We start from the raw sequence: 14,017 nt of genomic DNA, 5'->3' as shown, positions 1-14,017 counted from the left end.
ATAGTTTTGCATCAGTGTGTCAGTAATTTGTTCCTACCGTAGAGAAACATGTCCACATTCTGCTTCATTTTCCTGTAGTTTTGGATTAACTTTGAAGAATCCACATAATGCATTTAAAATGTTTTCCTGTGTCACCCATATTTGGTCTGTTAGTGAGTGAACAGTCAGTAGCCTCAAAACAAAAAACATTGTACAGCCTCTAAAAAAATACATTAAAAAAAACTATAAAGGTAGAAGAGAGATGTTTAGCTTCTCAGAACAGGACCTAACTCGGAGAAGAATTACAACTGTTCAACTTTAAACTATGCTTTGAATATGCTTTGTGTTTTTTTGGAGGAGGCTTATTTCCCTGTGGTCTGTCCCACAGCTATTCAGTGGCAGTTCATTTGTCTTCAGCACCTTGGCCGCCGGACTCATCCTTCCCAAATGAAGTGAAAATGTCAAAGAAAAACATGCAAGCTGCTGAAAATGGATGCAGTCCTGTACTTCCCTACAACATGAGACCTCTACCTCCCAGTTATCTCAGACACAACAAACTCAAATTGAAGTCAGTACTATTTTGTACTGTGTAATTCCTTAGCATAAGTTAATAACACCTGTTCGTGTTAGTTTAATATCAGATTTTGTGTTGTTAGAAGTTTTTGGAAAATGTGTAAGGCCAGTATACATTTCATCTGAAAGGAAGTAGGGTCATGACTGTATTGACTGTGACTGTGTGTCTAAGAGATGCTTTGTCTTCATCATAAGGTCTGTACGGTTTATTGCTCACATAATAGACCCAAACAGGTATCAGAACCTTATGACAAAATGTTATTTAATAAGAGAATAGTGCTGACCTCTTGGAGTCTGATGGTGTCATCCTATCCCAGTAACAGTTCTGATCCTTACTTGGATGAAAAATACTGCTAATACTGAAAATTCGTTATTTACCAAGGTCCATTGTGTGTCAGAGGATGGTTCATTTTAGTTGTCTGAAGACAGAGGATCAACCCATAAAGACCCAGTACTACTTTTGTAGCACTTCCCAAATACATTTTTCTCCATATGTTACCTTTCTTTAATGATTTATCACCATTCATTATACTATATTATCCTCTATTTAGTGTGTTTTTTGTTCTTTTTCTGTGAAAATCATGTATTTTCCTGTATTTAATTTACTGATCATGTAGATGTTCATAAAAAGCTCAGTTTAAAGTTAAGCTTTATTATATCAAAAACACAGAAGACTGATGAAAAAGTGACTACTTACAGGTGAATCAGTGCTGTAGAAGATGACGGCGTTTCCGTGTTCACTACAGAGCCTCTGAACGTCCAAATGAGTTATAACTGATGACCATGAAAAGATAATAAACTGCATTTTACACCAATTACTCACATGTATTGATAGGATTAGTGGGTCAGAAGTTATTAAACATTTTAGATCAGTAGATGATTTTGGCTGCCAGTGGATGTTGGGGTCTTTATAGGTTAATAAATCTCTAGATAAAGAGTTGAAGCGTAATTGATGTACTTACAGTTCATCGTGGAGTACACAGGATAAAGTATATATCATATTAATATTGCCATTGAAGTCACAGACTGGGACCAAATGACCACCCACTTCTCCCGCCACTCATGGTTACCATTCATCATTATGAGAGGCACTCATTAGAGCTGGGGCTTGTTTTATCTGTACTGGGCTCTTGGTTAGGGGATTATAACTCATGTCCTCACTCAAACATACAAAGTGACAGTAATGTGCATTCCTTAAAAGCCTCAATGTCACCTGCAATAAAACAGAATAAAGAAAAAGAATGTCCATCCTGAGCTTTTAAAATATTTACACAACATGGTAGACTGTAAAAAAAATAACCTGCTCCTTTTGCTCATATAAATGACTTGTAAAAACATTATTGTTAATATGATATTTTCATTTCAGCGGTTTGATCCTCCTAAATCTTACACTCTGGACCATTATTTCCATGACAACTGCTGGGCTGCTGAACTGTCTCATTCATAATAATGGTCATGTCCAGTTGAGGTTCAAGTCTTAATTCTTGTTCTGCTACTTTACTGCACTGCACTTATTTAATGCAGGGCTTTGTAATTATGATGATACAGCTTTCAGTTTGATGATTTGTTTTTCCTCTGCTAACTGCTCTGAAGACAGCTAGTCATGTGTCACACTGGGATTTTTGCAAGTTAAAATCACCGATTGTATTTATTGTATTGTTGGTATTGTTTTCTTTCAGTCTGAAAAAGTTAGACATTTTTGACAAATATTCCTATATACTTTCTAAATAAGGTTAAGATGAAATGGATACTATGAATGTGAGGCAAAATTAAGCTTGTCTGAGGTGTTGTTATTAACCACTCAGTGCACTACAGTTGTTCTAGTCCACAAAAGCTGACATATGATGTGTATCAGTAAAGTATCACAAATGCCTACAATGCACAGTTTTTTATTTATTATTATTATTATTATTATTATTATTATTAATGCTCTTGTTTTCTTCCAAAGGTAGCTTGGCTAACTTAAAGATTGTGTGAAACTATTTTCAACATCTGATTTCTTCTGTTTCTGACTCCTCTTCCTTCCTTTTAAAAATGTGTTCAGGCCTAAAAGAAAGCATTTTTTGGACCATGTGTTAATTCATTACATCAAAGAAAATTATGTAAATTTACATACATTTGTGGATATGATGTGAATTGACACAAATGAGTTAAAAATGTTTCATATTAATTCATCTTATGAACCACTTTGTCCTCAAGAGGGTCGTGGAGGTGCTGGAACCTATCCCAGCTACCACTGGGTGAAGGCAGGGTACACCCTGGATGTGTTGCCAGTTCATTGCAGGGCTGACAGAGATATGAATAACCAATCACTCACATTCACACCTACAGGCAGTTTAGATTAACCAATTAACCTATTCCGTCCATGCCTTTGGATGGTGGGAGGAAGACGCAGTACCCACAGACAACCCATGCAAACATAGGGAGAACATGTGAACTCCACAAAAAAAGTTTTTGAAATCAAACCCAGAACCTTCTTGTTGTGAGACGACAGTGGTAACCACTGCACCACCGTGTTGCCCATTGTTTCATCTTGAGTGGAAAATAAGATTACCCTGACAATATCAACCCATGGTAAATAAAGTTATTGTTGTAAGTGGTGTTTCACCAATGAGTAAGCTGTAATCTTCTGTAACATCCCTAATTTACCCACCTGGACCTCAAGATTATGAGGTTCTCAAGAAATCTGCAAAAGAAAATGTGAATATGTTTCCATTCACTACGATTATGCAAATATCGTGAGACAGTAACATAACTAGATAATGTGAATAAAGTTTGCCCTGAATAGCCATTAAGCTGGGCACACACTGTGCAATTTTAGATCGTTTCTAATTTAACCCCTGCCCACACTGTGCAACTGACTCACACATGACGTCAGCCAAAACCTGCGGGTGGGATGTACACACTGTGCGGTCTACGATCTCGTGCACCTTCACCGCACACACTGCACATACGAACATACAGGTCAGATCAGCAGCCGCACTGTTTCATCCGGGTCTTTGAAAATCGGGAGCCGTAAGATGAAGGCAAAAATCTGCGCCATGACAATTTCATGTACAGACTCCAAAAGAAAAAAGTCCCGTCTTATTTGGACACGCTTGTGGCTGCAAGGAGGAGGACTGTATGGGTTGTCTGTTTTGCAAAGGGAGCTGGAGGCAGAATCCTGCACCGGGTCAGGTACCCGTGGGTAACCTGTAAAAACATGCGGGGACTGGTAAACGAAAAATTTTCACGGGTACGAATAAAATTAAACAAAATGCAGGCGTGTAGCGGGCAAGGAAGTGAAGAAATAAAAGAAGATTCGTGGATGAAAATAATTTGCACGACATTTAATGATCATTCATAGAAAAGCGCTATATAAATCTAATCCATTATTATTATGATTATTATGATTATTATTTAATGATCATTTAATTTCATTGTGGTTGAGCCACAGCTGGTTTGTTTTATTGTGAAGTGAGCATGACCTCTGTTTACATCCGCCCTAAGATGTGCAGGACAGAGAGATTTATTGATGGCGTGCGTTTTAGCCAAAAATGAAGCCCTTAAAAGTGAGTAACTGTATAGATAATGTGTTTAATCACGGGTCGGGTCAGGGGTTTGGAAAAGTGACCCATGCAGGACTCTGGCTGGAGGTAAGATCACAGCTAGGCAAAGCTAACAGTACAATACTACTGAACTTTTTGTTTGTTTGTTTATCAAAGCCTTTTTTTTTCATATTGATAGAGCCCGTGTAGTTGTTGCTGTCATGGCTGCAGTTGTATTTCTGTGTTTACGTGCTGTGTAGTGAAGTAAAAACTACACGATTGGGAAGGAAATTTCTAACATATCAGAAGGTCCAGCGATCATCCGATTTCTGACAGTGCGGGTGCCGTGAGCAGTAGTGACCCTCCGCACACTGAATGATAAAGACGCACAACAAAGCTGACATTCGGCCCGAATTGAAAAGGGTCGTACAGGATGAAATCGTGTCAAATTCGGACCGAAATCCGCACAGCGTGTGCCCGGCTTTACTATTCTACTTAATATTAGTATTCTATTCAGGGTTAGGGTTATAATATTTTATAATATTTGCATTTTGCAAAACATGCCTAAAATAAAATTTCAGCTCCGATATTCATTTTGGTCTGAAGACATCACAAAGTCACTAGTTTCAAGATCTCACTTATTAACTCAAAAAGCAATAGCTGTTACCACAGAAGTACCATATCTGAATAAAACTCAGTTTTTCTTCTCCCATTTCACGGAAATACCTTGCCTAATTTGAAGAGGTATTACCTTGGAAATTATACATTAGCAGTACAATGATGCTCAAGTTTATTTCAATTAACTTTATTTTAGACATGAAAAACTCTTGCAGAAGCCATATGTACTTTACAGAGCATGTTCAGGTAGATGTTAATATGGACAGTGGAAAAGAAAAAAGCCTTCTACTGTAATGCCCTGTTGCATGCCATACTGTAAAGCAGGAACACTAGAACAATGTCTGAAAAGAGACCTGGTTGGATCTTTGAAGGAGTTAAAGTCATGACTGTCCATGATCACCTCTCACTGGTGATGATGACAGATGTGTTAGTGTGATGTGGAATCTCTCTGTGGCTGTCGGGGGATGAACTGGAGCTGGGGCTGTTACAGCTGAAAGAGGCTGCCTCTTTACCATGGTAACCATAGCCATCTGTTATATGGCTCAGTGTGGTCAAAGGAGGTGCTTTAAAAGAACTGCATTTGCCCAAGACTTGGTGAAAGTTCAAAGACATGTATGGGGATTGAGCCGGAGGTCCAACCCCAACCCCCATACCTATCCACATTTTTCTGTCTTCATCAGCAGACCTGGGCTCCAGCTCCACAGCTCCTCTGTGCTGCTGGTGGCCTTCTGCAGGTTGTGGGTAAGCTGCAGCTGGGCGGCTGTAGGGGGCCTCCATCATACACAGCCTGGTCCTCTGCTCCAGTACCATCTGCACAGGGACAGATTCCACAATGCTGTGCACAGGCTCAGCTTTCCCCAGCACCAGGCCACCAAGCAATGGGCACACCATGTCTCCTCTAGGTCCTGGAGCACCTCTGGCATTATGACACCTGTCCTGCCTTAGATGTTTGATGTCCTTGGTGGCATGAAGACAGGGGTGTGGGCGAACCTCGGATGTCTTGCCTTGGACAACTGTGTAACGTTCATGGGGTTCTTTCTTGAGCCTGCTGGTAGAATATGGATTTGTGTTGCTGGAACAATCAGAGTAGCGACTGTCAGTTTCCATCATGGGGCCTGATAATGGAGACAATATGTATAAGCTGAAATGAAAACTGCATTCACATTAATATGTCCATCCCCTCTCTATTTCTCCTTCTGTTTTTATTGAATAGGTACAAACCCCAATGAATAATGAACAATCTGGGGCTGCACTCATTAATAAGTATTTCTAGTAGCTACAAAAGTATTTATCTTTTTACTGTTACTGTTGGAGGTACACTGATATAATTTTTCTTTATGTTAAGTGTATAGTATGTACCAGGTCATGCAATACTATCTCTCCTAATCATCACTGTGGCCATATACACTGAACAAAAATATAAATGCCCCGCTTTTGTTTTTGCTCCCATTTTTCATGAGCTGAACTCAAAGATCTAAAACTTTCTCTGTGTACACACAAGGTTTATTTCTCTCAAATATTGTTCACAAATCTGTCTAAATTTGTGTTAGTGAACACTTCTTCTTTGCTGAGATAATCCATCCACCTCACAGGTGTGGCATATCAAGATGCTGATTAGACAGCATGATTTTTGCACAGGTGTGCCTTAGGCTGGCCACAATAAAAGGCCACTCCAAAATGTGCAGTTTTATCACACAGCACAATACCACAGATGTCACAAGTTTTGAGGGAATATGCAATTGGCATGCTGACTTCAGGAATCCCCACCAGAGCTTTTGCCTGTGAATTGAATCTTCATTTCTCTACCATAAGCCATCAGAGAATTCATGAAGAAGACTGTGCGAGGAAAATGGTGGTCACACCAAATACTGACTGGTTTTCTGACCCCCCTGGACCACCCAATACAGTAAAACTGCACATTTTAGAGTGGCCTTTTATTGTGGCCAGCCTAAGTCACACCTGTGCAATAATCATGCTGTCTAATCAGCATCTTGATATGCCACACCTGTGAAGTGGATGGATTATCTCAGCAAAGGACAAAGGAGAAGTGCTCACTAACACAGATTTAGACAAATTTATGAACAATATTTGAGAGAAATAGGCCTTTTGTGTGCATAGAAAAAGTTTTAGATCTTTGCGTTCAGCTCATGAAAAATGGGAGCAAAAACAAAAGTGGGGCATTTATATTTTTGTTCAGTGTATTTACCTGCTGAGATACTGCAACGATGCAAGGGAATGGTTCATTCACAGAAGTACACAAAAAGCCAAAGTCAGCAAATTGAAAAGTAATGCAGAACTGTAAATCAGTAAAAAAAATCTGCCCTCTGACTAACATATGAGGCCAAGGGAATTCATTCATTCATTCATTTTCTGAACCCGCTTTATCCTCACTAGGGTCACGGGGGTTGCTTGGAGCCTATCCCAGCTACTTAAGGGTGAAGGCAGGGTACACCCTGGACATGTCACCAGTTCATCGCAGGGCTGACATATAGAGACAAACAATCACTCTCACATTCACACCTATCAGCAATTTAGATTAACCAATTAACCTATCAGTGCATGTCTTTGGATGGTGGGAGGAAGCCGGAGTACCCGGAGAGAATCCACACAGACACAGGGAGAACATGCAAACTCCACACAGAAAGGTCCCACCCTCATCGACTGGTGTTGGCATCGAACCCAGGACCTTCTTGCTGTGAGGCACGAGTGCTAACCACTGCACCACTGTGGCGCCAAGGGAATTATATTCAATAAAATATCAGGAATTATGCAGGTTGTGTTTAACAAAGTGCTCTCTCTATGACAGCCTTTTATGTGATTCCTGTTTCAGAATAGAAGCCTTATTAACAAATGGTGTTCTGTCTACTGAAAAGCGTTGGGCCTTTAATTTGAAAGGGTTACAGTGTTTTTTAATTGACAGCATGACTAAACAAATTGGCTTGTTTTTCATTCTAAACATAATCTAAACCCAAGAAGAACTAAAAGCTTCTCAATCAATATTAGAACTGAAACAATTAATAGATTAATCAACTCAACTCGCTAAAATTTTTTCATTCAGTTACAATTTTCCTGAATCGAAGCTTTGTTTCCTTAATTTTCCTGCCACTAAATATTGGTTGCACTGTTGTGTTTCCTATGGACACTTATTGTGACGGACATGACGCCGGGATCAACACAAACAACATGGAGCGTAGCTCTGAAGAGATGAGGACATAAAGGTAGAATATGTCTATATGCTCACTTTGCTTCATTGGAACCATCACTTACTCCTTTTAAACTTTTAAGGTTTAACACAAACATTAAAATATTTGGCTTTATTTATTGAAGTTGTATGTTAGTTCCATCTTAAATTGTTAATAATTTTGTCAGTTGGATCCAAATGCGTTGAAGACTGCAGTGCACATATTGTTTATAGATGTCATTTGACTTGGTTGTTGTTGTTTTTATCTATAGACATTCTTACATATACTTTTATATTGTTGTTATTGTTGCTGTTATTTCTACATACATATTTTTTATATATCTTTTTACTTTTATACTTTTTGTAGTTGTTGTTTCATCTGGTTTTGAAATAAAGGACAAGTTGTTTGTCATTTTCAGTCAATTTACTGTTTCACATTTTTCCTATTTTTTTCACCAATTCAAATAATCGTTTATTGAATCAATTGGGAGAAAATAATCATTAATTGATTACAATGATAATGAATAACTGCAGCTCTAGTACAAACTTCCTTTCAAAAGGTGCACACAATTGACCCAAACACAGCAATCTTTTAATTTTGCTTTTCTGACCCTTTAATCTGATTCTATAAGGAGTGTACCTGTATATTTGTTGGGTGCTGACAGACTGTCCTGGCTCTTTGGACAGCTGATGTTCCATCCAACAGGTCCTCTGCTGTGCAGGGAGCCAATGATTTGCTGAGCCAGTTCAGAAGATGATGCTGTGCTGGGCAGTCGACCCTGAGCATCCCAGTGCAGGTGACTGTAGGGGTAGGGTAAGGCCAGGCCGTAGGCAGGGCTACAGGCCACCTGGCTCACTTCAGGGCTTGAAGTGGAGCTCTGCTCCCTGCCCTGATTCTCCAGATAAGTGGGTCTGTCCTTCCACAGCCCCTGGTGTGGGGAACAGCTGGAGCAGTCAGGTTGGAAAAGGCCACTGGCCTGCTGCACAAACATACACAGATAGACAAGATAGTTATCACCTGGCTTTTAATAAATATGTCTACATATTTACTCTAGATTTTTTTTAGGTCTTGGGTTTAATTAGTGAAGTGCCTTGAAATAACTGTGTACTATTATTGGCTCCACAAAAATTAAACAAGTTTAGTCTAATATTGTACTGTGAAAGACAGTGGTCCAAAGATACATAAGCTGAAATGTGAAAGAAATTTCTGTGGAAAATCTTGACATACTGTGATTATTACACATCGTCTTTTGCACTAGGTTTTAATAATTGAAAGTTAATATCACAATAGTAAATACAGCTACTTTGAACTATGAGGTTTTTCTGATAATTATCACCATATATGTAAATTTATTGTTTTATCACCAGGACTACCTCCTAGTTTCTCAGTCCATTTACATAAGGAACATGTTGCTATGCAGCTGTGGATTTTAAATATAGTGAGAATTAACAATTTATTGACTAAAACAGACTTATTTAATTATCACACTGGACACAACTTAATTGTGTCTCTTGCGTTTTTCTTTTACTTATGGTGGCGGAGAAGTGCAGAACAGATTTACATTTCAAAAAACGTTAATTCATTCATTTATTTTCTGAACCCATTTTATCCTCACTAGGGTCACTGTGAACCAAGTAGTTGTGTCACTGGTTGATAGCAGATGTAGAGCCATTCACTACCAGTCCAGGATGTGGAGACACTGGTATAACTGTCTTGTTAAAGTGACTGTTGTTTTTGTTTTTATTGTTTGTTTATTGTTTTTATTTTGGACCTTGAGTCTGGAATAAAGTTGAATTGAATTCACTAGCTAGCCCCAAGTAGCAGCACTAGCTAGCTACCATCAAGGGCATGATAGTCAAATAAATTTGATAGCCCGTGTTTTACCCACAGAATCACTACATTTCTGTGTCTTTGTTTAATGTAATTGTAGTAGTAGTAGTATATACAGTACCATTTTCAGAAAAAAAAGTCATCGTGAAGGCTGAAAACTGCAGGTTCTTATTTGTATTTATATATTCATCTCAATATTGCTAATATGTCAATTTTTTATTAAAAACCACAAAGGCTTAGATTTTACCCATGATGTATTTCATTGCACTTGGCATACTATTTTACTATATTCAATGAATTTAAATATACATTTGCAGGGAGACCCTGGGACAACTCTTGGCTGCTCTGGAGGCTGATTCAGCAACCTGTGACCTGGCCACTGATGGCCTAACTCCGCAGATCTTGAAGGGCACCTTTGCCCTTATTGACACTTGCATTGATAAGAAAATGGAACTGATCAAAGGCCAGAAATAGTTTTCTGTAAAATAAACACAATGTAATTTTTATTTTGATTATTTTGTTTTCATGTTATAAGTAAATCATGTGGTCTGGACTGGACACCTGACTCTTCCTCAGTAGATCTGTAAATAAATAAATAAAACTCAGTTAAATGGCTTTGAATTTACTTCAGATTTAATAATATTCACATTCTGTATCTCTGCAGACATGTTCAACCACTGTTAGTGTAATTGCTCACAAAAATTTTAGTCAACACATCCTTATAGCAAATAAGCAGGAGAACCGAACTAAAGCCACCTCTTTACAATTACCAATTCCTGAATAAGGGTGTAAAAATCACATTTCTGCAAAGTCTCCTCCAAAACATCACACTAATACAAAAGGAGAACATATATACATATAAATTAGGTCTACACCACATTCCTTTTTTTTTTTCTTTTTATAATGTATTGTTGGCTATATTGTTTGTCACATGTTTGATGTATATTACCCCAAACATGTTGGTTTTTCAATCACAAAAAGTACAAAAGCAAGTAGTGAGAATACCTTAAATAACAGGCTTATGAATGCTCTACAGTAATTAATAAATTAATTAATGGCTTAATAGCTGTTCATGGAGTCCTTTTCCTCTCCTTTGACAATGACGATCTCTTGTTCAATTGTGGCATCATGTATCTTCCTCAGTCTTAGAAACACCCATCAGCCAGCATTTCTCCATTCTCTGAAATTAAAAGAGAGATTCTCAATAAAACTGCAGATTTTAGAGGCCCACATTAAAGTGAAACTGACTTGTCATTTGACAAATTATAGGTATGTTATGATTAATGTATGTTACAATGACTAATTTCAAGAAGAAATATCAGTCTACTTCAGTTAATACCACTGCAACGGGGAACTGATCTGGGAGCAGCAGCTTTGCCAAACTATGCCCAATAGCATGATAGGCTATTTATGCATTTTTATAAAACAAACATAAACATAAAACAATATTTGTTCAACATAAGCAGCAGAAGACCAAACAGTATGGAGTGATTTCACCATCAAAAGTAGGAGGGTGCAATTTACATAGAAACAAGCGTAAAAACTGAAACTGAAGAGGTAAAAATAATATTGTGGGAAGTAAAATTATTGTGGACACATAAAACAAGTGAGGGCGCACACAATTAAGATGCTCGCTTCTGTTCTCTTCATTCTCGATTAGGTTTCCTACTTGCTCTCATTTTCATGTTCTCCCTCTCAGTCTGTCCCAGTTTTACTGGGAATGATGTCACAGATTAAAACTCGACTAGATGATCAATGATCACTACCTTGGACCAGGGTTCCATGGTGTGTCTTAGCCAAAAATCTACATTTGGAGGATGAGCACTACGTGGAGCTATGGCATCCAGAGAAAATTTGAGGCTTTTAGTGCGTCAACTAGCAAACATTGATGCTTATGTACAATGAATGTGACACAAGGACCTCCTTTTTAACTGATTATTATTTAAATTGGCTAACGTTACTATTTTATTGAGGCATTAAGTGGTATGTGTCTAAATACTTAAAAGACTGGTAGCTTTTATTAGCTAACAATCAGCAGTAAAGTGTCAAGTCATTGTACTGACTGCTAAAAGTGTCTTATAAAATGTAGATGGATATAGATATTCAAGAATCTACTCTGCTGCCAGTGTAACGTGATTGTGATTCTTTTACACTCTGCCACGTAAGTTACTCAGAGGTGGAAAGTCACAAATTACATTTACTCATATTACTGTAACTGAGCAGGTTTTTGTGTACCTGTAGTTTTTAAAGTAATTTTAAAAATGTTTTAAATTTTACTTTTAGTTAAGTATGTTTTTTGTAATTATTGTACTAAACAACAATTTAAATCACATCTGTTACTGAGGTTTAAAAAAAAAATGGCCTGAATTGAAAAAATATTTCATAAACCATGTATTTTACAGACTGTACACAAAAGTGAACACAGTAATAATTGTGGCTCGGTGCCCCAGTGCACCGTGGTCCCACAGTGGTTCCCACCGTGTTCAAGTGGGCGGCAGGACCAGGCACCAGGCACACTGTCAATCTGAAGCAAGCTACCAATAGAAATCCACCCCTTCTGCTTGTGTAGATCCTGCCCATCCCATTCAGTTGAACTTGCAAGCAAAAGTTTTTGCTTTGCAAAAGATTTTGACATGCAAAACTTTTCTACTTGCAAACAGTTTTGGCCTGGAAGTAAGTACCACTTGAACTTACAAGCAAAACTTTTTGATTTGCAAAAGATTTAGTGCGGCAAAACCTTTGGACTTGCAAACAAAACTTTTGAAATGACAATACATTTTGACCTGCAAGCAGAAGTTTCCGATTTGAAATGAAAGAAAATGAGAACACATTTGATTTTGTCAAGCTTAAACATTTTGAAACCTTCATTCTTGTTTTTAAATCTTGATATTTTTTTTTGTTTGCCTTTTTTCCCTTTGCTTGCATAATACAGACACAACATTATCTTCATACTTTTCCTGTCAACTGAGCACTTCCACACTATTTCATTCCAAACTATTATTTAACTGGAATATAAACCTACCTTTCCATGATGAAGAACACAGGGCCTTCAATCCTCAATGATGATGATCCTAGCATGAACCGTTAGCCGCTTAGCGCTTACTTCGCCCGCCTCTCCTCTGTTTTGATTGGTTGCTTGATTGGACCGATCACAACAGTTTCTGCCCTCAGAAACTCTACATCTCTTCCAGTGTTAGGACATTCCCTTTCCGCTAAGAGCTGTATTTAGTTAATTTGTTTTGGGATTAGTATTTGTATTTTGCCACTTGTAGATTCATCTCGGCACTTGTACAAGTGTTTAGTATTTTGTAAATTTGTTTCCTAAAATGCAAATTTGTTTTCACATTTGCAAATGTGTTTTCTGAAATGTACATTTGTTTTCAAAATGTAAATGTGTTTTTTAAATGCAATTTTGTTTTCAAATTTGTTAATGTGTTTTGTGAAACGTAAATGTGTTTCGCACTTCTCGGCCACGGTATTTTCTCCCTTAAAAACACAAATATTTGTTCTTTCTATTTCATACATTATAAAATGAGGTGTGCTAGTAATTTCAGTGTGTTTGAGGTGAACCAGCATCAAGGCTGATTTTAAAATAAAAGATGGAACACAGTTATGAAAAACAGATAATCCTTTAGTGAATCTTTCAGTAACTTCCACACACAACAAACAACAAAATGAAAACTATGTATGAGACATAACAAGATAACAACATCTCAACAATGGTTTCACAGTATCTGTAACTTCATGACTGTTCATTCTAATGAGAACAATATTTCAAGAATGCCCTGAGGAAATGTCCTCAAATTTAGCACAAAAGATGACTTGGCTGCAAAGATGAAGTGATTTTGGTAGCCAAAGGATTAAGGTCAAGACCATTGTGACATCATAAAACACATCTTTAGCCATAAATTGTAATAGATGAGAAGTGCATCACAAGATTAGGATGCAAGGGTAGTAAATGTATTATTTCAAAAAAGAGCAGAAAAATATTTTTTTATGTTTTTTTTTACATGCCTATAATAGTGTAATAGTCAATTTAGTTTATTTCATCCCAGTAAGATAAAAGTCCTACCTGAGGATAGGGAGGTGCTCTTACTTTGGTCTTCACTTTTATTGCACGGTTTTTCAGCTGTTTGCGATGATCCTGAGATGACAAAAGGCTGAGGCCTGGCTTTGAGGCTCGATTCTGGTCTTCGGATAACTGCAGCTCTTTGAACTCAATGTCACTGTGCATGTAGGCATACAACACATGTGTCTAGTAACTTTTTATGATTCATATGATTTTTTGATGAATTTTTTATGACAAGA

At 37.6% G+C, this 14,017-nt stretch overlaps 1 protein-coding gene across 1 annotated transcript in view; it reads right to left on the bottom strand.

Annotated features, from left to right (window-relative positions):
* Nucleotides 1-4,983: 4,983 nt before the first annotated feature.
* Nucleotides 4,984-14,017, bottom strand: part of sim2 (SIM bHLH transcription factor 2) — a 44,734-nt gene continuing 35,700 nt past the window's right edge. Inside the window, exons 9-11 of the mRNA XM_030154515.1 lie at nucleotides 13,782-13,935; nucleotides 8,519-8,858; nucleotides 4,984-5,812 (exon numbers count right to left, since the gene is read on the bottom strand). Coding sequence (XP_030010375.1) covers nucleotides 5,094-5,812; nucleotides 8,519-8,858; nucleotides 13,782-13,935 — 1,213 coding nt within the window. The 3' untranslated portion in view covers nucleotides 4,984-5,093. The remainder of the gene's footprint in view (nucleotides 5,813-8,518; nucleotides 8,859-13,781; nucleotides 13,936-14,017) is intronic.

The sequence above is a fragment of the Sphaeramia orbicularis genome, chromosome 14 (assembly GCF_902148855.1).
Source record: "Sphaeramia orbicularis chromosome 14, fSphaOr1.1, whole genome shotgun sequence".
NCBI classification, from domain to species: Eukaryota; Metazoa; Chordata; class Actinopteri; order Kurtiformes; family Apogonidae; genus Sphaeramia; species Sphaeramia orbicularis.
Note: the sequence above shows the minus strand (reverse complement) of the source record. Positions and strands in the feature narration are given on the sequence as shown.